The 26576-nt window shown below is 43.0% G+C and overlaps 1 protein-coding gene across 1 annotated transcript in view; it reads left to right on the forward strand.

The window, feature by feature from the left end:
- The window catches only part of ADAM12 (ADAM metallopeptidase domain 12), a 170263-nt gene that overhangs the window by 89165 nt on the left and 54522 nt on the right, over nucleotides 1–26576 (forward strand). Inside the window, exons 4-8 of the mRNA XM_062496601.1 lie at nucleotides 6225–6303; nucleotides 10331–10407; nucleotides 21131–21314; nucleotides 25139–25204; nucleotides 25987–26058. Of these exons, the coding sequence (XP_062352585.1) occupies nucleotides 6225–6303; nucleotides 10331–10407; nucleotides 21131–21314; nucleotides 25139–25204; nucleotides 25987–26058 (478 nt within the window). The remainder of the gene's footprint in view (nucleotides 1–6224; nucleotides 6304–10330; nucleotides 10408–21130; nucleotides 21315–25138; nucleotides 25205–25986; nucleotides 26059–26576) is intronic.

Below are 26576 nucleotides of genomic sequence, written 5' to 3' on the forward strand. Positions count from 1 at the left end.
CTGGGATGCTTGGTTGATTTCTCAGCCGTTATAGTTTTATTTTGCTCCCCTCTTTTCCTCTGAATTGTTGTGCTAATTAAGCTCACGAATTTCAATCTCTCAGGCTCTTCAATTATGACATTGCAGCCCCTCTGTGGCAGCACACTGGAGTGTGGCAGATAGGATATTATGAAGTGGAGACATTCAATGGGGAAATGTCCAAAAGCAGTTCAAATCACTTCAGATAATTAAACAAGGGGAAAGAATGTGGCATGTTAAAAGAATATGAGATGGTTTTGTGAATAGAATGGTGTTAGGTACCTGTGCATGGGAAACTCATTACCCATGCTGAACTCATTTTTTACATTGTAATGAGAGAGAAGAATTGAAAAACACCTCTGTGAACATCACCTTTGTGTGTGCTTGCACTGACACCACCACAGTGAAGGCAGCAGGTTTAAAAGACTTGTTTATTCCTCTGGATGTACCTCGGAGAAAATGCAGCAATTGAAGAAATAACAACTAATTTCAGTGTAAAGGTCAAAATGACCTGAATTGAGATGCTTAAGAATTAATGGAGTAGGCTGGTGTCAGCAGGCAGAATAAATGACATTTTTTTATAACTGCCTGTTCACCATCCTCTTTCAGTGTCTTCCCCCAGATGCAGGAAAGGTTTCAAATGCATTGCCAGAGGGGTTTTCAGAAGAGTTGGTATAACAGAGTGAAGCAGTGTCTGAATGGGGCAGAAAACAAGCACTTGATCATTGGGAAGGACAAAAAAGAGCAAGAAGTCAGAGTAAAGGTCAGAGGTGTGCATGAGCTGCACTCGGAGGGGAAGGGAGGAGCAGTCACACCTGAGGCAGCCCTGCCCTGCCCTGCCCCACAGGGCAGCACAGCAGCTGACTGCCATCCTCTGCACAGTCACAAGAGCATTTAATATTCTTACTAAAACAGCAGTTCTGAAAGTAGAGTGACTACACAGAGCCGGGAATCAAAGCCAAGGGGAGGCAGAAAATCAGCCTTCAGAGCACACAGAGTGTTATTCTCCTCTCCGGAGCTCAACAGGGCACAGCACCTTCTCTCCACTACTGAGAAAACAGGTAACCAAAGGGGAGCCATCCCTGTGATGTTGAACCCCAGGGTCTGCTCCTGCTGAGATGATGCTGAGATTTGTCCTGAGGAGCGCTGACATGAAAAGTGCACAGTTCATGTCCTTTTTTACAGCTTGATATTCTGTACTTGGTGCCAGGATGGCTGAAGGACAAATTGATAATAATCTGCACCTATGTAAATGACAGATGTAGCAAGAAGGAAAGCAATTGTCTCAGCTGGTGAAAGAAGTGGGCTAGGAAGAACTAGAAAAGGCTGGATTTTGGGAAATGCATCATGACAGTAACATTTGTTGGAATGCAAAGTAATCTCCCCTGGAAAGTGGTGGGATCAGCATTGCTCCTGACATTGGCAGCTCAATGAGGCAGAACCTGGTTTGATCTATGGCACACTTGACTTCCAGGAGGCTCTCTCTATGATCCACTAGATTTTTTTTTCCATCTCTGACTCCTGTGACTGTCTGTCTGACTCTCCCTGGGTGATGAAATATCATTATAACCTTTTGAAATAATATATCGGCGCCTGGAGAGCAGAGACTGATTTTCTCATTTGCAAGTGAGAGGCAGTGTGTTAAATTACCACTCCTGTCATTAAATGGATTGAGGAAAAAAAAAAACCTGATATGCTTGAACCGGGACATTTTTCTCCTCCCCAAACAAACCACCTCAGATTTCAACTTGTGGGGGGCCAGGAAGGTGAGGATTAGAAGTTTAAATAACATTCATCATATTCTCTGAGGCTTAGGTTATTTGCTTGACACCTGAAAATGCTTCAGCAAGTCTGACATGGAAGCTTTCTGCTGACTTACAGAGGATGAGGGAGCCTGTGCTGTGTCTGTCAGAGATCAGGAGGCATAAAATGTATCTGTCTGGTCCATGGAAGCGTCTACTTGTTCATTTGGCTCTGAGAAATTTGATTCTGAACAACCTGGTCTAGTGGAAAGTGTCTGTGTCCGTAGCAGGGGGAGAACTGGATGGGCTTTCTACAGTCCCTTCCTTCCCAAACTGTCCTGTGGACCTGTGAAATGTGAAAAAATCGCTGTGCTGATAAACACAGTGACTAAGTTCATAAATGACTGTGCTCAAGAATTGCACTTTTGCATCTTTGGAGCACCAGTGAGAAAGCTGTAGTGTTGTTTTGGCTGATTTTTTAAAATCACATCAAGCAGCTGATGCAGTTCTTCACAGCATTTGTTTCTGTCTCTTCATGCAGGGCAAAGTATTGATAATCATCTGGTACTGCTGAGCATTGTAGCTGGCAACATTTGAGGCTCCAGACATGGTGATGAATTGCTCTATGATACATTAATGTTATTTTGATCCCTGCTCTTTCAGAATTACATCGATCCAATTAGGTTAAGTAGCTTGCCATCTAAATTAATTTACTTTCCTCTATTAATCTCCTTTACTCTGGGTCAAAACCAGAAATGTAAATCAATCCCTTATATTGTATATATTTGGGGGGGTGGGAAGGTAATTGAATTACCTAATAGATACATATGCTGGATTGATTGTTTGGTATGTTGAACATTATTGCCATAATTGGAAAGTGAAGTGGTGCACTCTTAGTAGTGGAATTTGAGTGCTTGTTACACTTAATTTTAATAACCTGTCAAGAAATGCCTTGCTGTCCCTGGGTACCAACCCTACATACCCAGCTACACAGCTTTTAGGATATTGGACATTTTGCAAGTGGGGGATAAAAGCTCCTTCCTCTGCCAGGAGCTGTTGGACTCCCTGGCAGTGTCTCAGAGGTCCTCACCCTCTGCAGTGTGGAGAAAACCTTTTCCTGGCTCATTCTCAGGCTGGCACCAGCACAGATATGGCAGCAAAGCAGATGCCTCAGCACTGATGTCTGAGTTACCAAACTGAAGAAAAGCTGTCTTCTTTTCCTGGTGGCATGTGAAATTTCCATGGTTTGAGATCGTGGAATCCCAGAATGGTTTGGGTTGGGAGGGACCTTAAATCCCACCCAGTGCCACCCCAGCCATGGCAGGGACACCTCCCCCTGTCCCAGGTGCTCCAACCCCAATGTCCTACCTGGCCTTGGGCACTGCCAGGGGTCCAGGGGCAGACACAACTCTATGTTCCACACTGGGGCATTCTTTTGCTTTCCTTAGGTTAGTCCAACAGTGGGATGCCATCATCTCGGTGCTCTTACCAGTCTTTGACAGCTCACACTGGGAATTCTTACTGTCAGACAATATTTTCAGGATCTGTATCAAACTTTCATCCTGACAGGAACACTGCTGACACCAGAGATTTTTTTACCTGCTACATTTCCTCACTTTAGTGGGAAGAACTTTCCATGGAATGCTCAAACAAAAGTAAGGCTCTGATGTGAGGGAATGAGATCCAATCCAGTGGCTGGAAACTGAATGTTGGCACAGTTGAAACAGATACAAAATAGTGGTTTAGGTTGGGCTTAGTTGAAATCCTGCCAGGTTTGTGATAACTCCATCTTCATGGGAGATCCAGGCAAGGGATCTTTACAGTAGGAAAATGGATCTGGTTCGTCCCCTGTCATTGAAGCAGAAGATAAATTTGGGTCAAATGACCCCTATAATGGAGCAGGGGAGGCTGGTGATCACAAATCCCTTCTGGTATTCAAACCTATGGATCTATGAAGTATTTTCTAAATCTGTGCCTTAGAGCAGAATGAACAGCAGCAGAAAGGTCACCTTTATCATCACTGCTGTCAAACACCTTGGAAATAGCAGAACACAAAGCAAGTGTGTTGCTCAATCACTTTGCCCTTCTGCTACATCTGTTACCTTTACCTGTACTTTGTGCCATTAAATGGAATTCACTCCCATGTCCTGGATGAAATCCATTTTCCAAAAAAAATGCCCAGCAAAACTCTGATTTCAGCTATAAGATCTTGCCTTTACAAAGACAATTAATGCCTGCTAAGTGCAGAACTTAGCAGTGTTAGATAAATAATGCTAATTTTGAAAGCAGCTCCTCTTTTTGGTAATGAGACAGTAGGAAACAGAGAAGGACGTTTTGCAAGAGTGTGTAGTGACAGGACAAGTGGAGTGGCTCCAAACTGACAGAGGGAAGATTTAGATGGGATTTTGGGAAGGAATTTTTCCCTGGGAGGCCCTGGCACAGGGTGCCCAGAGCAGCTGTGGCTGCCCCTGGATCCCTGGCAGTGCCCAAGGGATGCTGGATGGAGCTCTGAGCAGCCTGGGACAGGGGAAAGGGGTCCCTGCCCATGGCAGGGGGTGACCCTGGAAGATCTCAAAGGTCTCTTCCAACCCCCAAACCATTCCATGATTGTTGGATACAGCCCACTTTGCTCCTGGCAGGGTTCGTGGGACTGCAGGCACAAGAGGTGAGATCACCACGTCAGCCAAGGGTGCTCTGAGGCACCACGGGTGTCCCTGTGGAGCTGGCTGCTGTCATTTATTACTCTTTATCTAAATCAACACGAGATGTTTGGTTGGGCACCCAAATCCTGCTGTGGGTGTGTGGTGGTTCCCTGAGATCCAGTTGCTACAAACCCACCAAATGCTACAGCGTTTTAACATTCCATATCTATTAATATGCTAATATTTCCCACAAGCTGAAAAATTTAAAAGTTAAATGTGAGAATCTCTGCTTGAATGCTCACTATAATGTGTTGGGGCTTCATTTTTTGCCTTGCCACTTCCTTATTTTCTTTTTTCCTTTTCTTTGGTTGTTTTTTTTTTTTTTTTTTTTTTTTTTGGTCTTGTTCTTAGTTTCGTTCTTTTTTTTCCCTACCTCAAGACAGAGGCTTTTGATGCCGGATTTTCTCCCTAATAAGTGTTTGTAGAGTTCCTAGCACAACCAGATCCTGATGGAGCCACTGGATATTAATGTGATGCAAATTAATCAGTAATGAAAATTAAATGTGTGTTTATGCTCTAGTTGTAATGTTTATAAAAATACAAGAAATGTGTACCGTGACTGCATAATGGCTCCCACCACAGTATTTGCAGGGCTGCAGCATTAACCAGTCTTAAATAAAAGAAAGGGCCTGGTTTGCTCAAACAAACAACCCAAGGGAGGAACACCTCTTTGAAAGGGAACAGAATGAACATCGTGAAATGCAGAGCCAGGGGCTTTCACTGTTCTGCACTCACCAGTTTTCTGAAGGTGATGGTGGCACATTTACCTCTTGGCTCCTTCTATATTGTGCTTTTCCAGTTCACCAGGAATTTTGTCAAAACTCAAGGAGGTTTGCGGTGAGGAGCACAACTCAAGACCTACTTTGGAGTAAATGTGAATGAGTGTTCCTTCTTCTGGCATTGTTAGAAATGCTCTTTAGATAAGGAGCTGGAAACAGATCGATAGCAAGACTTCCTCTCTTTTTTTTTTTTTTAAAAAAAAAAAGAGGCAGATGCAGCTTTCCCTCTTCCTTGAGTTCCCTACAAAAGGAGTTTTCATGGTTTCACGAACATGCCCCTCCCTGGACATTCCTGGAAAATGACAATTGCAAATCCAAATTTTTTATCTCATTGCCAAAGGTGGGAGGGGGAAGTGTGGAGAGAATGGGAACAAAGTGCCTCATCCCAGACATGATCTTGTATAGTCCCCTGTGAAATCCTTAAATTTCCATTCGTGAATATCCTTTCAGATGGTCGGGATAAATCCAGTGCTGTAAATTCTGTGATGTTCATGCAAGTGTTTTCCCTGGAGTGTCAATAGTAGGAGTTTGTTTCACTCACCAAGTGCTAAATTAGTCTTTGGGTGGCCACTTGCTGATGAATACAACAGATTAGATGGGAAAATAAGGAACACAGGGAAAACATTTCCCTTTTCAACAAGCCACCATTACTTAACAATACTCTAAACCCCAGATTTCCCATTTAACCTAAAATGTGTTGAAAATTGCATGGAAGATTCAACACTGAAATGTGCTGGCACAGAGTCCTCATTTGGAAGAGAAAAGAGTCTGGAAACTTGTAGTCTATTCACAGTTACCACAGGAAGTGTTCGTGTCCTGCAGCTCCAATATTTGGAGTTCTATTTTCCCTTATTCCCTGTAGTCATTGAATCCTTAATGCCCAGCTTTGATCCTTATCTCAAACAGAACAGCTAAAGGAGAAATTCAAGGTGAGGTGGCCTCAATATTCTGTGTGCTCTGTTTTTTTTTTTTTTTTTTTGCAGGGGCCTGTTGGCCAGAGGCTTCACAGAGACCCATTATTTGCAGGATGGCACTGACGTGGTTCTCACGGGCAATCACACGGTAAGGCTGGGGTGTCGTGGGTAGAGATGATGCTGCATCCTTAAAATCCTTAAAATAAAATAAAAGTGTTCTCTGCCAGGATCTGAGCCCTGGGATGAAACAGCTCAACGTGTGATCTTTTTTTACTGTTGCCTTCAGTGTCTTTGTGGCTGCTCTGATCCTACACTTGAACTTTTAGTGGCAGACTTGAAAGGCTTGAACCAGGTGGCTTTTAAAATTTGTGACTTTTTTTTAGCTTCTTGGATATAGACCCATTAAAATTTGATAATTATGGCAGTCATAGCTGAGCAGTGTTGGAGAAAAACCCTGGTTCTGTCTGGGGAAAAAAACCCCTAAATATCTGATTTCCAGAGTGCAAAAGTTCATGTCAGAGGTTGGAAGGCTTGGGTGTCTTCCTTCACTGGGGAATTCATGGGTGGGGTTTGGGAGAGGGTGTTGGTTGGGTTTATTTTTAAATCCAGGCTGTAAGTGTGTTGTGGATGAGCTTTATGCTTGTATTTGTGTGTATGTATGTATATTTATGTACATGTATAAATATGGATATATACAAAATATGGCTTGTTAAAATAAGCAGTTAAAACCTGCTTTGTACAAATAAAAACCCCCTTAAGGCAGGAATGCTTTTTGTCCTCTGACAGCATGAATGCCTTAATTAGAAATAATGCAGCAAGCCATTTTAATTACAAAGCTTATCTTTTATCTGCCTAAGTCCCATAAAGTATTTGTTACGTTATGGTGTTTACTTACTGACACTGTCAGCAGAGACACTATGCTTTGTGTTCCCATCCATAATGGGCTTTGCTGGGATCAGGGGAAGGAATTATTCCTCTGCATAACATCTTATTTCTGAAAAAGCATCTTCATTATAGCTCCAGACACCCCAAGTAAAGCAATCATTTCGAAAGCTTTCAGTGCTTTCATTTTCCTGGGTGCTCATATCTCCTTCAAAATCAGCTCGGGAGAAAACAGTCATCTATTTCAGGAGCAGGAAGGCTGCAGAGACTCCTGGAGGAAGTAAAAGGAAATAAATGAAGCACATTGAGTCTTTTAGAGATTTACCTAAGTTAAAAGGAGTATGTGTACAGCTAGTGACAGGTTTTCCTTGCTAAACTACAGTATCTGTTTGCATAATGGCAAAGTAAGTCATGATTAATAATGACAGTGCATTTTGCTGCCCAAAAAAGAGAGAGATCAGTTAATTCATTTTTCATTAAATGCTGCAATACAGTTGAGAAATGATAACTCTCCAATTTTATTTTTGTATCTCTTCTTCACTGAGGACATCAATAGAGTCTGGAGTTGAAACCTAATCCGATTTTCCATTGAAAAGTTGCTTAGTCAAATTCTGCTTGGAGGTCAAAGCAAGGCATGTTGGTGGAGCTGTCACTTGGGCAGTTCTCTAGCATACAAGTCAGTGTCTGGGTTCTTTTTCAACCTGTAGCACCTGGAAAATTGTCAAAAACTGCTATTTATTAAATGATCTCAAGCAAAGGTAGAGTACTGTTTTAGGTATGATGGATCAGCCTTGGCAATTATTTGTTTTTAAGGGGTCACCCATTTTATATACTAGTTTGCAGGAATAAAAAGATCTGATAGCAGAAAAAAAAATCCTGCAATTCAGTGGAGTTACTGAGCTAGAAATCAATTTTCTCCCAGTCCTGCTGCAGGCCATGCTCTGATAAGTTTACATTTTCGATACTGAACTTTGGCATCACATAGCTGCATCTCAGAGAAATTGTGAAATGGGCCACAACCAGGAGCTCAGAGTTAATAAAATGATGAGTTGTATGTGGAGAGGGAAAGAAATCAGGCCCTTTGCCATAATTCACTCTTAGATAAGGACAGCTGGACCACAGCAGCAGCTGCATGGGGTGAGATATTGGCTTCCCTCCCCATTTCACTGTGCTCGGCTCTGCTGATGCTCAGACCCAAAGATTTCTTTCTCAAGAGCTCTGAGCTTCACCTCTGCCCCATGCTAGCTTTAAGCAATGAGAATAAACCTATTTTATTTTTGGTTTTAGCATATAAGAGACTCATTGCTTGAGTGGGGGGGGTGGCATTGATTTTTCTTCTATCAAGTGGATGCATGGAGGTGATAACACTGAAATAAAGTGAAATAGTGCACCCACACTTAAACACTTACAGCTTTGGCATCCACACCAATTGTGACTGAAGTGATCACCCCCCAAAAAAAGTTCAATCTATGACTCCCTCCCTTCTATTGTGGGCTTTATCTTTGCTAATGTGTTACTGACTCTTTATGAGGACTGATGATAAAAATACTCGAGAGTAAAACGCTGTCACCCTGTTTCTGTCATTTCTTCCCCTGAGAAAAACCACTGAGATTTGTATTTAGAAAGTCAGAGCTGACTGTTGTGTGTTCACTTGCTCGTGCTGGAAATCAAACATTTTTTCCTGGCATAAACTTACTTGCAGAAAATTCCTGTCTGAATCATTCCATCTTGCCCAGACTGTTGCTTTCTTCACCAAAATCAAGGTGGTCATTAGAAATCTGCTGTGAGTGAAAACCATGCCCCAGCCTGTAAAGGTTAATTAATGCAATAATGAGCCAAGCCATAAAAAGGCACGGGGAGATGACTGTCAGGATGCAGCACTGATAACTTCCCTTGCACTAATCAGGAACCTTTTACAGCAGAGTTTTCAGTTTCTAGGTGGCATTCAAAGGACCACGAGAAAAGAAATCCTGGACATTACACAATCCTTGCTTTCCAGCCAGTCACATAATTGGGAATGCAATATAACCTTTAGTCAACAATAAAATTAGCCTTGATTCCAGACAGATATGTGGATGTGCTTAGAAACCTTCTGTGTGTGTTTTGCAAGCAGTGGATTATTAGTTTTGCAAGCAGCGGATTATTAAAGAAATATAATAACCTAGCCACAAAATGAAATTTGACTGTTGTGTCTCAAAATAGAAATCCCTTTTATTCTTGGTTGTTTTTAATAACATGCAGCTACTTGGTTGGGTATTTCAATAAAAAATTTCCTACCTGTCTCACTTCCTTCTCTTTTGCTTTTTTTTTTTTTTCAAGTTATAGGGTTGGGATTGGCTTTGTTATACTTCTCTTTTCAAATACCTACCTTCCATAGGGATAAACAGATTAAAATGCCTTTCCATAAAAATAGAGGCCTCTATAGAAAGCAGTAAAATGCAGCATCTGATTTGTTAATCTGATTAATTTTATAAAATATTCCATATTTTTGCTTTAAATAAGTACAACAGAAAAAGGGGCTCAGTCATACAAATTTAACATTATTGATCCTTTAAAAAATAAGAACACAAGACCAAACAAAAAAACCTCCTATAACCTTTTGGGGTTTAGGAAGCACCCAAGGTTTCCATTTAGGAGCTGTTTGGCCTGTTAAGCACAGATAATATTTGGTGGGACAGGAAAAGTGGTGTCAGTGTGATTCTGAATGCTGTGGCCTGAAACTGATAGTCACCTTTGTCAGGAAAATTAATCCACAAACACCAGAGGTGTTTGTCCAAAAAGGAGACAGAGGAGTCCTTTTACTTTATCTGAATAAAGGGAGAGGCCATGGGGTATTCCCCTGGGACCTCTCAAATTTTTGGAGGATGCAGCCTCCCTTTTTATCCAAATTTCCCTCTCTCTTTCCCCATGGGCTGAGGTACTTGAGAGGCACAGATTTCCCAGAGCACCTGATGCCCCAGATCCCCCTCTAATGTATAACTCTCCTTTTTAATTTTTAATTCTTATGGAAATTATGGCTTTTCCCCATTGTTTCCTTCATCTTTCAATACCCAGTTTGATTTATCAGCAAACCCACAGTTTGTTTGTAAAGGCAAGTACCTTTTTTCCATTCATCAATCAGTGGAATCCTTCCCATGATTTCTTTTATCTCTCAGTGCTGGTTTTACCAGCAGACCCCACAGCTTGTTTGTGAAGACAAATCCATGGTTTCTCTCACCTTGAAATAAAAGGGCTGGAAATGCAGGAGCAAAGAGCATTTGTGAGCTCTGAAATGTTTTCTCTCCCTGCCACAGGGTCACTGCTATTACCATGGCCAGGTCCAGGGCTACCCCGAGTCCTCCGTCAGCATCAGCACCTGCTCAGGACTCAGGTGAGCCAAGATTTCAGCAATGTTTGAGCTCCTGAGTGCTTGGTTTGACTTTTAATGGATGAATCAATATTGGGGAAGGGGTTGGAGAACCAGGAGAGGATGAGGGAGATGGGAAGGGGCTCAGATGGAGAAAAGGAGGCTCAGGGGGGACCTTGTGGCTCTGCACAAGTCCCTGACAGGAGGGGACAGCCGGGGGGATTTGGGATCTGCTCCAGGGAACAGGGACAGGAGCAGAGGGAGCGGCCTCAGGCTGGGCCAGGGGAGCTCAGGGTGGATATTTGGGAAAATTCCTTCATGGAAAGGTTTGTCCAGCCCTGGCACAGCTGCCCAAGTGGAGTCCCCATCCCTGGAGGGATTTAAAAGCCCTGTGGATGTGGTGGCACTTGGGGACATGGGGCAGTGGTGGCCTTGGCAGTGCTGGGGGATGGTTGGACTCAGTCATCCTTAAAGGGCTTCTCCAACAGAAATTATTCCATAATTCTATCTCTTTTTCAAATGTTGGATGAATCCCTACAAATCATTTTACCTCTAGTTGCTGTGAGGAGAAAAAACAAAGAACAGATAACCCAATATGGGGGTTTTTCCAAGAGCCACCCCTTGTCTCCTGCTGCCCATCCCTCTCTGTACCCATTTCTTGGCACATTTTCATACTGGCAGTGTCCAATGGCTTTCCAGGCCGCTTTGTCCTCAAAACTGCTTTGCCAGCTGTGAAATCACTCATTGTCCAGCAGCCTCATCGTTAGGAGAGGTGGCTTTAGAAATTGTGGAGCTTGATAATTGTCTTTGTGGCAGGTAAGGTGCTCAACTTTTGGATTTTAGCTGCTTGCTGACAGCAGAGTAGCAGATTTCTATCGCTGAAAACCAAACCTCTTCCGAGTTTGACAAAGGAATGGGCCAACAGCATTTCAAGTACACAATGGACACAGTTCAGGAAACAATTATCTTTCTTACTTGGACAATGAGAGACTGGTATTTACTCACAGATCTGTTCCAAATCACAGTAATTAACTGTAAATTGGCTCTAGAGTTCTCCCTGGAAAACCCAGTTTTCCTGACGGATTTCCAGCTGTCTCAGCCTTTTCTGGGTTTAATTTATCTACAAACAGCAGGAGTAGCTGGAATCTTTTCTCCTTGATTTTGCATTTTGTGCCAAAGTGGCATTGTCAAGGCTTTTGTAAGGGAGCTCTGGGACAGACAGCAGCAGAGAGAGCAAAGAGTTTGATCCCAGGACCCCTCTCCCTCTGGGAATGACCCGTTTGTAGTAGGAATCCCATTTGGGATTCCTTTGGCTCATTCCCACACAGAGAGGGGCTTTAGGTGTGCTTCACTATGGATCTAGCATCTTCCAAAGTTTAATAAACCCCTTGCATGAACAGTCAGCATTTATCTGTCATTCTTGCTGTAAAATATATCCAGAATTTAAAACTGTTTGTAAAAAATCCAATGCAGAGCTCTCATTATTTTAGTTAAAGGTTCCAAGCTCCACAGGGGAAATTTGTACCTTATGGGACAGGATCTGCATTGATGTCTTTGTTCTAGAGCTACCTGGAAATTAATCACTCTCAAGAGAAAATGCCCTTCTCCACATCAGAAGTCTTTTCTTTCTTCTCCAAAGTGCTCTCTTTACAATTGTGGAGCTCCCAGAGTCATTTCCCAGTTTTAGGTGGTTCAGATATGTCAAGACAGCAGATGCTGGCAGGGACATTTTCCTGACACTTGCAGACAAGTCCCCAAAGTGCAAGCTGACAGGATTAGGCTCCTTCTCTGCATGGAAGCAAAGCAGCACTTTTTCTGTCCAAAATTTCAGGAATTTCCTTTGCAGTGCATGTTTTGTTCTAGTGGGAGATCAGATGAGAAAAATCTCAGTTTCTGTGCCCGTTTCACTGCTGAGCTTGGTACACAGAGTGCCCGTGGGTGAGACCAGTTTGTAGTAAGAGTTCTGTGCCTGCTGATTCACTCCACCAAACCTGTTCCACAGCCCAACAACCAACAGCAACAACTCCCAGATATTGCCTGTGCTTGATCATAGAAACACAGAACGGTTTGCGTTGGAAGGGACCTCAAAGTTCATCCAGTTCCACCCCCTGCCATGGGCAGGGACACCTCCCACTAGACCAGGCTGCTGCAGAAAAAGGACAGTCCAAAATAACTTCATGGCTTACATTGCTGGCAGCTTTGCTAGCTTGAAAGAATAGATATGGATGGGACAGGAGAGGAGAGGAGAGGAGAGGAGAGGAGAGGAGAGGAGAGGAGAGGAGAGGAGAGGAGAGGAGAGGAGAGGAGAGGAGAGGAGAGGAGAGGAGAGGAGAGGAGAGGAGAGGAGAGGAGAGGAGAGGAGAGGAGAGGAGAGGAGAGGAGAGGAGAGGAGAGGAGAGGAGAGGAGAGGAGAGGAGAGGAGAGGAGAGGAGAGGAGAGGAGAGGAGAGGATTAATGTACTTGCCACCAACTTGCTGGAGCAGGAACTCTTGTTTTTCCACAGCATGATAAAGACTCCAAGCTGCAGGAGCAGACACGTAAGGCACGGTGTGGCCATGGAGCCCCAGGTGGGGACAGTCCCTGGAGCAGCCCTTTCACTGGCAGCAGCTGTTGGAAGGGAGGCCAGTTCTCATTTTCAGGGTCTGTTCCTGGCTTTGTGACAGTTTCTAAGTGAATCAGACAAATCTCTCTGTCTCAGTTTCTCCATCTGTGAAATCCATTTAATGATTCTTACCTACCTCACACAGCTGCTGCCTGGAGCTGGGGTTCAAGTGCCTGAAAAACATCTAATGAAAGGAAGTGCATGCTGTCAGCCCTCTGAAATCCTGGAGAACCAATATCCTCCCCCTCCCACCAGACAGGCACTTTAGGCATTGTTCCAGGTGTGGATAGGTAGGGGCTGTGCATTTTCCCCCAGATCAGTAGAGTTCATTAAAAGACCTGAAACTACTCATAAAGAATAGGTTCCACATTTCAGTGTGCTCTGAAGCCTGAGTCCTCAGCAGCAGTCAAAGAAGCAAAAGGGATCATAGGAATTACTGAGACAGAAATAGAGGATAAAACAAGAACCCTCATTACCACTTTGTAAATCCACAGAGGGCTCACGCCTTGAGTTCTGCATGCAGTTCTTGTTTTCCCCTCCCCTGCTCCATCTCAGAAGAGGAAGAAGCATTATATCCAGAAAAGGCACAGAGAAGGGCAGAAATTGTGATCAAAGGTATGGAGCAGCTTTTATCCAAGGAGAGAAAATAGACTAGGATTTGTCACTTTTGAAAGGAGATGACGGAGAAAAGGAGAATGATGAAACAAGGTTGAATGTCACGCTGGGGAGGGGACAATTACTGAGTATTCTTCATAGCCACAAAATTAGGAGACACAGCCGAAACTTTAAAGCAAAGGAAACTACTTTTATTATTCACATAATGAAGCGCTGGAGCTGTCACAGGTGGGTGTCAGTGTAAGAAGTATCAATGGATCCCAAAAAGATGTGACAATTTGGGAAGGGGAGCTCAGGGAGCGTGCAGGGCTGTCAGCCCCTGAGATGTCCCTGACACTGCTGCTCTCAGAGCTGCTCTCAGTGCCAGCTGGGGCTGCTTGCTCTGCTCTTATCTCTCACCCCTGAGCTTCTGCTGTTGGCCATGGGCAGAGGAGGTGCTGAGCTGCAGGAACCTTGCTCTGACCTTCCCCAACCATCAGGGTCTTCCCTCCACGTGGCTGAGCAGTTGAGATGCGTTTTTAGCTCCTGAACATGATGTGATTGTTGTGTGATGATGAAGAATTGTGTGAAATCTGAAAACTGAGGTTTGTCTGGTTTAAGTTTATTGGGCAGGTAGAGGGGTGAGAGGTGAAGAGGAGAGAGGAGGAGACTCAGCTCTCTCAAACTCACATTTTTTGGCTCTGTTACATCCTCACACACTTAACATTCAAGCTCCTCACCTCACGTAGGAGCACAATGGCAGAAATAGTGGGATTGGCACTGAGAGCTGCCTAAAATGCAGGTTGGAGGAGAATATAATCGTGTCTTAATCTGTATCCTGCTGGCTCCTCTAAGAAGGAGGAGCTGAATGGCAGAGAGGGCTCAGGAAATGCTGAGTGCACAAAAAGGGAACAATGGCTCATCAGGATTTCTGTGGGTCCATCTGGATCAGAAAGCCAATTAGACTGTCAGAGCTTGTGGGAAGGTGAAGGTATGACAGAGTTGAGCCATTTCCTGCCTATCCTCAGGAAATACCCTTCTGTTTATGCAGCTTGCAGGCTCTTCAAATTTTTAGCAAATAATTCTGGCCTGTGGCCACTGTTCACATCTTCTGTGATAAATTTGTTTCGACTTGAATGATTTTTTCCCTGATTACTTTCCCTGTGAGTGCTGAATACACCCAGAACTGCAGCCTGGAGAAGAGCACAAGCTTCCCTGGGGCAGAGGACTCTGCCATGGGAATGTGCAGCTCCAAAAGCACCTGCAGTGACCTCTTAGATGGGGGAAGCTTGAGAGGTGCTCCCAAAAATTCCTCGGGACCCTAAGGATAGAAATCTCCCAGAAGAATTTTCCTTCTGAAACACCAAAATGCACTTGAATATCCTCAGATATTTTACCCAGCTGTTAGGTAATTAACCCAGTCACACAAACAGAAAGAGTTCAGTCATTGTCCAACCTCATCAGCAGCCGAAAGATGTGACACAGTGTCAGGGATGGGGAGAAGGCCCCAGAATGGAAGAGATGTTCATTTTTACTGAGATTACAGGGTTATGGTACCCAAGGCTACCAACACCGTTTTTCAAATGGTCTGGCTGAACTCCCTGCAGCCCAGGCAAAGCCAGCTGAAGAGGGGATTTAAATGTGACACTCCAGACATCAACTATTTAAAAAAGGAATGGAAGTAGGAAACCAGTGAGAAAAAGAAATGTAAATTCCTCATGACTCCTCAAGCATCATTTCCCCACAGAAGAATAGATTTCATCCAAAATTTAAGTTAGGAGAAAATCCCTGTTGAGAAAGGCACTGGTTTGGATGTGAGCTTTCCCTCCATACTTGCTGAAGAGCTTTTAGTTCATATAAACATCCTGCATGGTTTGTAATTTATCTGACTGGGAAACTCCTGGAGGATTTTGAGCTCAACATTAAAAACCATTCACTTTCTAGGGTTTCATAGCTTCTGTAGGCTGCCTGTTCCAGGGGAGCAGCTCCTGGCTCAGGGTCACCTCTGTGATCTGATGAACATCATCTCCAGCCTTTGCCCACGGTGTGCACGGTGTCCCCAGGTGCACAGGGACCACTGCCAGGATGAGGATGAGGGATGATCCCTCCCCAGCTGTTTGAGCCTGCCCCTTCTCCATCCATTCTGCTTCTGGCATTTAGTGGGATGTGCAACTTTGAGTCTTCTTTTCCTGTCTCTCTGTTTGCTGCAAGGTGCTATAAAGTGTGCTCACTAAATTCATACCATGTCAATGCCTCTTTCCTTCTTTATCTTTCCTTTCCTTTCTTTTCCTTTTTCCTTTTTCCTTTTTCCTTTTTCCTTTCCTCCATATGTGACACTTTTTCTGACAACACAATTACTGTTCCTTGCAGCCCAAATGCTAGACATGAAATTGCATTTTCTCATCCCACTCAAGTAACTCCTTGCAGTAATTCCAGGAATCAAAGTTGCAGCTTGATCTGCATCCACTCTGGACAGATCTGTTCTGCACTGAGAAAGGATGAAGTGTGTGCTGCAGGAGCCTCTGGCCATAATTCCATTTCAGAGAATATATTTTCAGGTTTGTGAAAGGCACTGGCTGGAACAGAAGCTCTGTGAGTAATGATGTGTCTGGGTGAGAACACCTCCACCACTCCTGCAAGATGTGCTACTGCTTCCACTCCCCTTTGAGATGCTGCCCTTGGTTGATTTGGGTCAGATTTGTTATTTTAATAGAATCCTGCTGTGCAGTGTAGTAGGATAATGGGATTGTTTGACTCTCCTGTTGTGCTCTTCATCAATAGACAATTATTTTTCTGTGGATACTAAAATTTCCTCCCTTTCAGAGGTAAGTTGCAGAAAAAAGTGACCAGGGCAGTTGTGGAGACAGGAGCATATCTGTCTCCAAAATCCCATTCTCTGTATTTCTCAGTCCTTTAAAGTTAAAGAATGACCAAACCATTTGAAAAATATCTAAATATCAGCTCTATTAGAAAAACAGTCAATAGATCATCCTGCTCATTTATCCCCATAGTATCCATTTGCAACTTATTAAAACAGCCTAAAAGTGAAATCCTCATTCACCACTTCATTTTTCTTTCTCTTTTGTTTGTTTGCCTGCTTACTTGCCTGGGAATTTGCTATACAGAGCCCTAGGAATGTAGAATGTATGATAAAAATAAATAAAAATGCCCTCTCTGAACAGATGACCCCCTGGAACAGTGCCTGTTGAGCAGCCCTGCACTCCAGGGTCACAGGGCTCCAATTCTGGTGCCTTTCCACCTAAAACTCTTTGAAATCAATGGAAGAGCTGTGGGATCAGCCCCCATCCTTCTGAAGCTGTAACATGAATTGTGGAATGAGGAGCTGGAAGTTTTCAGGTGGCACAGGAGCACTGCAGTGTCTGTGGGCAGGACAGACTTTAAGGGAATATTTAGTGTGTGAGCATGATTGCCCTCTAATTAATTTCTCACCAGCTCGGACATCTACATTTCTCTGCCAGTGGTAATAGAGCTTTTTATTGTTATTGTCTAGAAATGAGTATAACTTCGAGCTTCATTGAAACCAAATGTTTAATTGCACTCACAGATCTCAGGTTTATCAATTTACTTAATTTCCCCTCTATAGTGCAGCAGAATAATATATAATAGTTTCATATACTCCTGTCCCAGCCAAGTTTTGCTTCAGCATCACAGTTTCTCAGACAAGTATGTGTTGATGGTTTATGTTGGCAGGATCTTTGCTTCTGCTGACAAGTTGGAAAAGAAAAATCCCATTTATATTTTGAGATTTCCTAAAGCCTGTTGATTTATGAAATATGACTGGCCTCCCTTTAGGTTTTGTTTTGGTTTTCCTTTTTAAGAGGAAAAAAAATAGATTTGATTTTATCGACAGTTTAAAAAGTGGAATTATTCCATTAAATTGCCCTTCCCTGACTGAGAGATTCCTGGCAATGTGAAATGATGCGAGTTATGTTTTAATTTCTGTTTGAGATGGGGAGAGCTCTCCCATCTCCTGCAGACATTCCCCAGGTGTCCATGTGGCTCAGAAGGGAGGACAGGAGGCAGAACCCGGAGAGTTTTCCATGCGCAGGGGAGATCAGCAGGGATGTGGATGTGGTTGGTTTGGTGCTGACCCCCAGACACGAGCAGGGACCAAACCCTGTGCAGAGCTGGAGTCAAATTTAAGCCAGGCTCAGGACCACACTGGAGCAGCTTCCAGTTGGCCTGGAGCCTGGCAGCTGATGTCTGGACGTGCTCTTGGGATGGATATTTTCCCTCCCTCTCTGCTACCAGTGATGGAGAAGACAGAGGGATCATTTCAGGTAGGCTTGGGGTTGTCTCTTGGCTTTCCTGCCTGACTCATTTGCAAATCTTTCTGACTTCCCAGCATCTGTAGGTTTGGAACCGAGGAGCACACAGAATCAGACACCTGACACTAAAATTTGAATACTTCATACTGCTTTTTCTTCCCTCAAACATTTATAGTTCTGGGAATTCTGGCAGTCTTTTGTCTGATAGAAATCCTACTGATTGGTCTTAGGGACTTGCTGAAATCTATTTGGGGTTCTTTGTATAATTTTTGACTGGGGAACTGTATTTTAATATACTATTTGCCACATTAATATATTATTTGCCACACTGGAAAACACTACATTGTTTAATGAATGGCTCCTGAAAAATAGAAAAGCTTCTGGGAACATGGGCTGCCTCAGGAGTGTGGGAAGAACCCTGTTAAAGAGGGAGACACAGAAACGGTGCAGGATTAACAGAGGCTTCTTGGAAACACCTGAGGAGAGTGGAAGGGACCAGTAGCTATGGATTTATTTTATTTGCCTCAGATTCTCAGACCTGTATGACTGGTGGGTATTGTTCACACCAAAAAAAAAAAAAAATTAAGAAAAGGAACCATACTTGACTCATTACATTTTTATGATGCTGTGCTTGGCACAGCACGATGGGGGAAAAATGCAATTGTAGGAAAGGAAAATTAGTCAAAAAGAGAGAGCTGGCCAAGAAAATTCATATTTGATATTCATTATCTTATTACAGATGGTCACAAGCCAAGTGCTGATATCCTGTAGGCAGCACTCAAGGGATAAGTGTGCTTTAAATGAAAAGTCTGGTTTTCTTTATGCTGAATCTGCAGATGTTCCTTACCCTGGGATTGCTCCATAGGCAAAGTGAAACTGTCCTGAAAGGCCCACACTGTCCCTTGGGGTGGGAATCAGACTGGAATGCTCAGGAAAAAAACCCAAATTAATCATTCTGGGATCTGATCATTTGTCCATACCCTCAGCAGCTAAAGGAAATGAGGGGTAAAGAAATAGTAATTTAGTTCTTTTTAGAGAAATGGTTATTTAGTTCTTTTTAAATAAGTGATTATTTAGTGCTTTTGGACTGAAGTTGGGAACATCAGGGATACATTGGAAACATGGCATTGATGTTGCACATTTTGGATATGAACTCTTGAAAACTAGATGCTCATTTTAAAATATATATTTTTATTAAAATTGAGAGAACTCTACTCAGGGTACAACTAAGTATCTCCCTTTCTAGCCTAAGTAATTAAAGAAAATTGTTCAAGCTTCTAATTTTGAAAGTGAATGTTCTAAGAAGGGCAAACTTAGCATTAAAAATAAACCCCTTCATGCATTTTTGTTGTTTCCGAGTTGTCAACACAGGGAGTTGCTCAGGCTGGCCCATTTCAAACAGTGACTAATGGACTCCTGCCTCCAAAATTAAATGATTAATTGCACAAGGCAAGGACAACAATCCTTATTTGATTGTGCCGATTACAGGGCTGCTGGGTTTTGGAGTAAAGGGAATATGTTGTCCTAATTTCCTAAATCCTCTGAGGAGGAAGGCAGCTCTGACAATAAGTTAGAGCTGTGGGGTGTGAGGTAACTCAAATCAGGGGTGACCTGCTCGATGTGTCTCATCTGTCAGGCGGGTTTGTTGGGATCCTGGCTGCAGCTGCGGGGTTGCTGGGATAAATCAGCCCAGCTTTTCCAGTGATCCATCACTCCCAGCTCACTGGGTGATGGCTGAGTGTGTCTTACCTGCTCTGCCAAGGGGACTGAGGAAGCTGAAGGTGGATTATCAGACCCTGAGCCTTGGTTCAGGTCAGTGAAACAGGCTCCTGGAGCTGCTCTTGGACAGATTTTGATACCATGGCTTTCCATGCTGCTTTTTCTTTTGGAATTTTAGCTGTTCCAGTCATCAGTAAAATGTCTGTTGGCTTGGCTGAACCGGTGTTAGTGGTGCTCTGAAGCAAAATTGTGCAGCCAGCTTGGAATTAATACTTCAGTATTAGTATTAATACTAATTAATACTAATTTGATAGCAGACCAAAGACTTTGAGCTTCTCTGTCATATCTTCCTAATTACAGGATGAATAAGACATCTTTTTCCTAATAATTCTAATTTTATTTTTAAATCAGTCTTCATAGTATCATTAACCTGCTTTGGGGTAATTTTTGTCCTATTTTATCCTTTTTTTTAACTTTCTGGCAAATTGTACAGAGGTGCTGTTCTCACAGTGGTCATTGTATCTTACTTTTGTCACAGCACGGACAGAAATAAAAAGGCAGACACTTCTAAAACACCAAAAAGACACACTAAGAAAATCAAGTCTCTCCATGCCTTGTCCCCAGTCCCTCTCCAACTCTCCTGAAGCCCCTTTAGGCACTGGAAGGGCTCTGAGCTCCCCCTGGAGATTTCTCCTCTCTAGGCTGGACACCCCCAGCTCTCTCAGCCTGTGACATATTCAACCTTTTGTTGTCACCTTTGTTTTGCTGTGGCATCTCAGGACAATTGGGCAGGACCCAGCACAAGGGTCTTTCTTTCCTTTCCCCTTTCTCCTTTCTTTCCTCTTACAGGCTGTAGCTTAAAGAATTCAGCAAGAGCGCTTTCACTGCGAAATCTGCGAGTTCCTCGGGGAGCAGGTGGTATTGCTGTCAAAATTATTATTTTGGGCAGTAAAATGAGTGAAAGAGGAATCAGCTCTTCCTATGTCTGAGCTTCCCTCTGCTGCCCTACTGAGCAATATTTAATAATCCATCCTGACACCATGAGGCCTCTTTGATCTGGCAGGACTGAGGCTCACGTCAGGGCTTGGTTTAACAGCTGGAATGCAACTGCAGGTCAGTGAATATTCTCCGCTGCACCAGGATTTGCTTTAACAGCTGGAATGCAACTGCAGAGTAATGAATGTTCCCCACTGCACCTTCACTTCCCAACGTGCTCCTCCAGGCTTTTGTTCGCTCCTGTTTGCTGCAGCTCCATCAGCAGTGCATCACTGGGAGAATGGAAAACAAATAAAGCGCAAATATCATTTTGCTCTGCAGTGCAGCACTTCAGAAGAGACAAATTTCTGTGAGCCATTGGTTCTTTTAAGGTATAGAGTGTGCTGCAGTGACAAATGTACGGCTTTGATGTTTCCTGCTCCGCTCGCCCGTGACATTGTAAATCAGTGTTTTGCTTTCTCATACTCCATCATTATTAAACTTGGTGTAACTCTGATGTAGACAAGCTCCTGAAAAACGCATCTCACACTGCTCTCCTGTGTCCCAGGGGAATTATTGTGTTTGAAAACAACAGCTACATTCTGGAGCCATTGGAAGGTGCTACAAGAGAACACAAGATCTACCGAGCGGAGAACCTGAAAACGGCTCTGGGATCCTGTGGCCACCAGCTGGACATCCCTGCCATGGGGGCTGCTGCCAGTGGCACGTCACAGCATCCTCCAGCTGCCAGGGTAGGTGACTGATGTGCTTTTATGTGTCTGCCTGGCAGCATTTCCACATTCCTGCCCACCACAAGAGTCTCTACTGAGCAAAACCTTAACCCACACCATCGGCTTCCATTGGTGCCATTTGCTGAAGTGCAGCCTTGAAATTATTTGTTAAAGCTTTATTACTTTTCCTGGACTCTCCATGAATAACTTGCTTTTTTGCTTCCTTTTCAACAAAGGAAAGTTTATGGATTCATATTATGGTTATATATTTTGGTCCTTGTATGGTTCTAACCAGAATTTAAGGCTCCCTAAGAGCACTGAATGATGTCTGGAAAAGTTCTTGCCCTCCCAAGATGAAAGAGAACATGATAGCTGGGGAACTTTGCTAATACCAGGTTTGGAAACTCTGTATTTTAGTAGCAAAGTCTCTTATCCAGACAAAACCAATTCTCAGGATGTTATTTTACAGATGTATTATTGGAGTTGCTGTGATGTTGGCAGAAATGTACTTCATGTGAGATACATCCAGCTAATGAAAATTAGAAAATTAAATGAGCAAAAAAACAGGAAGGGGAAATGCTGTAACAAATTCACCTGCATATTGGATGAGGATTGTAAAACAGGCTGGGTTAGGTGTTCAGGAATTACATAACGATACAAATCTGCCATCAGCATTTATTGAATGTCACATATGGGGATTTGTACTTGCATGTACAACTCAGGCTTTGCATCTGGTCCATTGTTAAGGAAACCTAAGTGACATCTCTAGATAAAATCATGCGATGGAATTAATTTATTTTACATTTTTATGACTATTATATCTAGCGCATTAGCCTTTGCATGTAACATTATAAGAATTAAGTTTGGTTGGAAAACATTGGAAATACAACTTTATTAGGTTTTCCCCAAATTATTTGTGACTTTGAATTCCACTGAAATAGTCAATGCAATGAAGAAATAAAATGTGTGACTATAACAAACTGGCACAACCAAAGCCATTTTATTTTACCCTTATGGTTTTCCCATTTTGCCAGTGGCTTCAACTACATCTCAAATTTCACTTTAAATATCTGAAAAATATTTTTGCTGTGGTTCAGTGCACATAATTATAAAACCTGTCAACAGTCACATCGTATGGATAGGTACAATATATTTAATGAGTAAGTTGGTTAAGCTTCTAATGTAGGAATTCTGAAAGCTGTCAGATGTAATGTGTGGAGTGAGTTTTCATATTTCAGTGCTGTCACTAAGCAGTCTGTCAGTGGGCACGTTGAATAAGGATGACCTGCAAAGTGGGGAGACAAAGCCGCTCCAAATCACACTGGGTGACAGAATTAAGCAGAAATCTGGTCTAAGGTTCAGGGCATGATGAAAATATTTGGCTTCTTGGCAGGTCTGGGGGAAGACTTTTGTTTGGTTTCATCCCCCGACTCTTCATTCAACCACCCACACAAAATTCTTGTTGAGCAGAGCTGACATGTGAGATCAGTGTATCACCAAGGGCCTTTGGGTTAGATGCAAGCACAGATGAAGGAAGGGACAAGCAGCAGACTCGGCTTCCCAGATCCGAACAGGAGCTTCAGTGGAGCAGGGCAGGAGATGCAGAGGGTGTTGCAGACGGGCTGTGTCCCTCTGGAGCGGGGTCTCTCTGGGTGCTGGGTCATTTCATGACTCACTGGACCCTCAGATTGCACCGAGGAGCATTTTCCAGCAGAGCTCTATTGAGACAGAACTCTGCAGAACATATGGTGAGCAGGACGGACCCTGCAACAGGGAATTTTCTCTGTAGCCACAAAGGAAAAAAAGCCATTTTGGTGGTGCTGGGGACCACGGCCAGGCAGGTGATTTTTTAGAACGTGAAGAAAGAGAGGCTGCTCCACTGCAGTGTCCATGCAAGCCATGCCAATTCCCAGGCAGGGGAGGCTGAGGAAGGGGTACAGCTTCTGGGACAGCAGGTTTGGGACAGGATCCGGTGTGGAACAAGCAGAGGAGAGGGACAATGGTCAGTGGAACAAAGGCCATTGTCCCCCAGCCCTCATGGCTGTGTCAGTGACTCTTCGTTTCAGTTCTGGAGGATTGACTCAGCAAAGGGGTTGTGTGTTGATGCAGCTGCCTGCAGAAAGCAAGCTAAAAGGAGCCATAATTAGGTATATTTTATAAGTAAATATTGTATCCTGAGAATTCACATAGCCTTTGGGCAAATCTCAGGAACAGATTCGTTATGCAAGTCAGTCACCAGAGGCTTATGTGATTTTTATACCTGCTAGCCAATTTCTCTCCAGCTCACTCCACTACAAACAGCTTTACTCTTGATAAGAAGGAAATGTTTTAAACTGACTGATGTAACAGAGCTCAGATTTTCCTGTCTCATCTTTTCTTCTTCACTTGGAGGAGGATGAGAGGCACCTCAGAGATGCTTTTCTCTAGGACCTCACAATACATTTCAGGATGTGAGAGTTTTAGTGGCTGGGAGATCAATTCCATCACAAACCACAGCCACATGGACACTTGCCTTTTGTGGCACCTCAATCATCTCTGAGTGACATCACACCCCAGTGCAGAAGTTTTAAAAGAATCTACCTCATCTCATTTGCCAGAACCCCTATTAATTGTAGTCCTGTCAAGTGTTTGAATCCTTAACATTTAGTTCATTAACAGCAGCTCTTACTCCTCTCTCCATCCATAAATATTGTCCAAATCAAACTTTTTTCAAGTTATTGGAGTTTGCAGCACTATTAAATATAAGTTTGAAAGTCAGATAGCAAAGATTGCATTGTTCATTTTTCTCTAGTTCTCTCGGAACATCAGAATTAATAATCTGCAGATAATGGAGAGGAACAGTTTGATAATGTGGAGAAAACTTTGTGAAATTTGGCTGGAAGGAGATGTCCAGCACTGGCTGTGCTTAGGGGGATCTCATAGTTTGCCTTGGAGCAGTTTTCCTTGGAAAGCTTTAGTCATGTTTTAGGTTAAAGAGCTTTGCTGCAGCTCAAGACATCATGGGCAGCTGTAGGTCAGACATCTGTTTAAGCCCTCTGAGTTCTGGCAGGAAGATCAGATATTCTGCTGAGACCTCTTTTCCCCAAATATCCTAGTCCAGACACAAGGAAGGAATGATAGGATAGATGCCGATGCTGTAAATCACAGAACTTTTACAGGCACTAATAGGTCACTTAAATCTAGGGTAGCAAAGGGGCTGTGGCATGTTTTGTACTCTTACAAAATCATTTTACTTTCTTCAGTGATTTTGTTTTTTCAGTTAAGCATTATGATTCTTTTAGACCTGCATTTTATATGAATATGTAGATACAAAATTAAATGCGTGCCTTCTATTTTTCAAGTATTCGTTTGTGTCTCCAGACACTGACAGTTGGTTCTGCTTTTTTACTTTTGAGTTTTTCTTCCTACATAATTTATCAGTTGACTGCTTGACCTCTTCTCTACTTCACTCAATATCCCTTTATCTCTCATTTTTCTTAGTAACTGGTTTGTCTATTGTGTGAAATGTTTGTTGGAAGTTACTTCATCCCTCCTTTCAGACTACCTTGGAAATAGCAAAGGTCTTTCTGCTAGAGGGGATATTCTCCTGTGAGGAAAGATAACTCAAACGTTTGAACTGCAGAGAGCTGAAAGGTTGAGAGAGACTTTGCACCACTCTCCTGCTTTCTGTGATCAAATCCTGAGGGGTTTTATAGGAAAAACTTCCATGAGAAGGAGGAATACACTACAAATTTGTGTGTAGTAAAATCTTAGTAGGAAACCTGAGACACTGTGTATTTCCTCTTGCAAGCACTTTGTTGTATCACGGCTGAAAACAAAATAAGACTTTCATGGTTTTTTGACAGTACAAGAGGGAGACTCTGAAGACAACGAAGTACGTGGAGCTTGTTATTGTGGCAGATAATCGTGAGGTAAGGAACTGCAAAATAAAAAGTTATGTGAGCAGGAAAGGGGCAGCTCAGTTCAGTTACCATAGTGCTGCAAATAAGGTGCTTCAGTCAATAGTATGATGGTTTTCTGAGCTAAATCATCCTCCCTAATTAGGGCAGAGCAAGGGAAGGGATTATTGAGATAGGACAATGGTGATACTCAGATGCAAAATTTCTTGCAATACTTCAGAAGGAGTTTGACTCTGAAATAAGTGTGTCAGTACGGAAGAAGAGGCAAATATTCATTCCTTGAGCAAGTGAAGTTCTCGCTGCCATTCCCTGTGCCCTCAGTGGGGCTGTCAGTGCTTCTGGAGCAGTGCTTGGCCATCACATTCCATGGAGCACGGCTGTCTTCCTGATGGTTTGCAAAGGGAGCTTCAAAGTACCCAGCACTGGCTGTAAAAAAATTTTTTTGTTGTTGGTTTTGGTTTGTTGTTTGTTTTGTTTTTGTTTTTTGGGGTTGGGGGATTTTTTGTGGGGTTTTTTTTATTTGTTTGTTTTGGGTTTTTTTGTGTGTGTCCATCAGTCCTGAAAAGACCCCTATGGAACACTTGGAGATCTTAAAATCTTTTCACAGGGACCAAAATCCTGTCCCACACTCTGTGTTTCTTTTGGGGCAGACTGTGGTCCTGTGAATCCAGCAGGAGTCTGGATTTTGGTGGATTTTGGCTGCACCCTAATTCCCAAATCTCCCTGATGTGCTGGCTCTTGGGGGGAAACTGTGACATTTGTGTTGCTGGCATATTGATCCTTTATGTTCCAAGTTTCAGAGACAAGGCAAAGATGTGGAAAAAATTAAGCAGAGGCTGATAGAAATTGCAAACTACGTTGATAAGGTAAGAACATGAGGATTGTTTCCCTTTTTCGAACCTTGCCACACTTTCTGAAGGATGCTGAAGGAGCTAATCTCAGAGCAAAGCTTCTATCCAACCAGGAAAATCAAATTTAAACCTTTAATTTGCCTTTCGATACATGAAGCCCTAAGCTCTGCTCTGCTGTATATGGGATGTAAAGATCTATTCCTAAGAAAAAGCCCAATTTAGCCCTAGGATTTTTTTTCACCAGGGAAGAGGGTGGGGATACAGAACAGCCTATAGAAAAAAAAAGAGGATTATTTCTAGGAGAAATTTGGAGAACAAAGTCATTTGCAGCAGCAAGGGAAGAAGGCCCAGTTGTAAGTACCAACAAAGGCCTGTGAAAACACAGTTAATAAGATGTGTAATCCAAGGAAGATGGCAGAATTAAAAATAAGGAAGCAGAGTTGATGGCTGAGTGAGAGCAATAAGAGAGAGACATACACTGGATTTCTTTGGTCTTGAAATAATTCCTTGACAGTAAACAATAAAGGCGAAGA

Source organism: Cinclus cinclus, chromosome 7, assembly GCF_963662255.1.
Source record: "Cinclus cinclus chromosome 7, bCinCin1.1, whole genome shotgun sequence".
Classification (NCBI taxonomy): domain Eukaryota; kingdom Metazoa; phylum Chordata; class Aves; order Passeriformes; family Cinclidae; genus Cinclus; species Cinclus cinclus.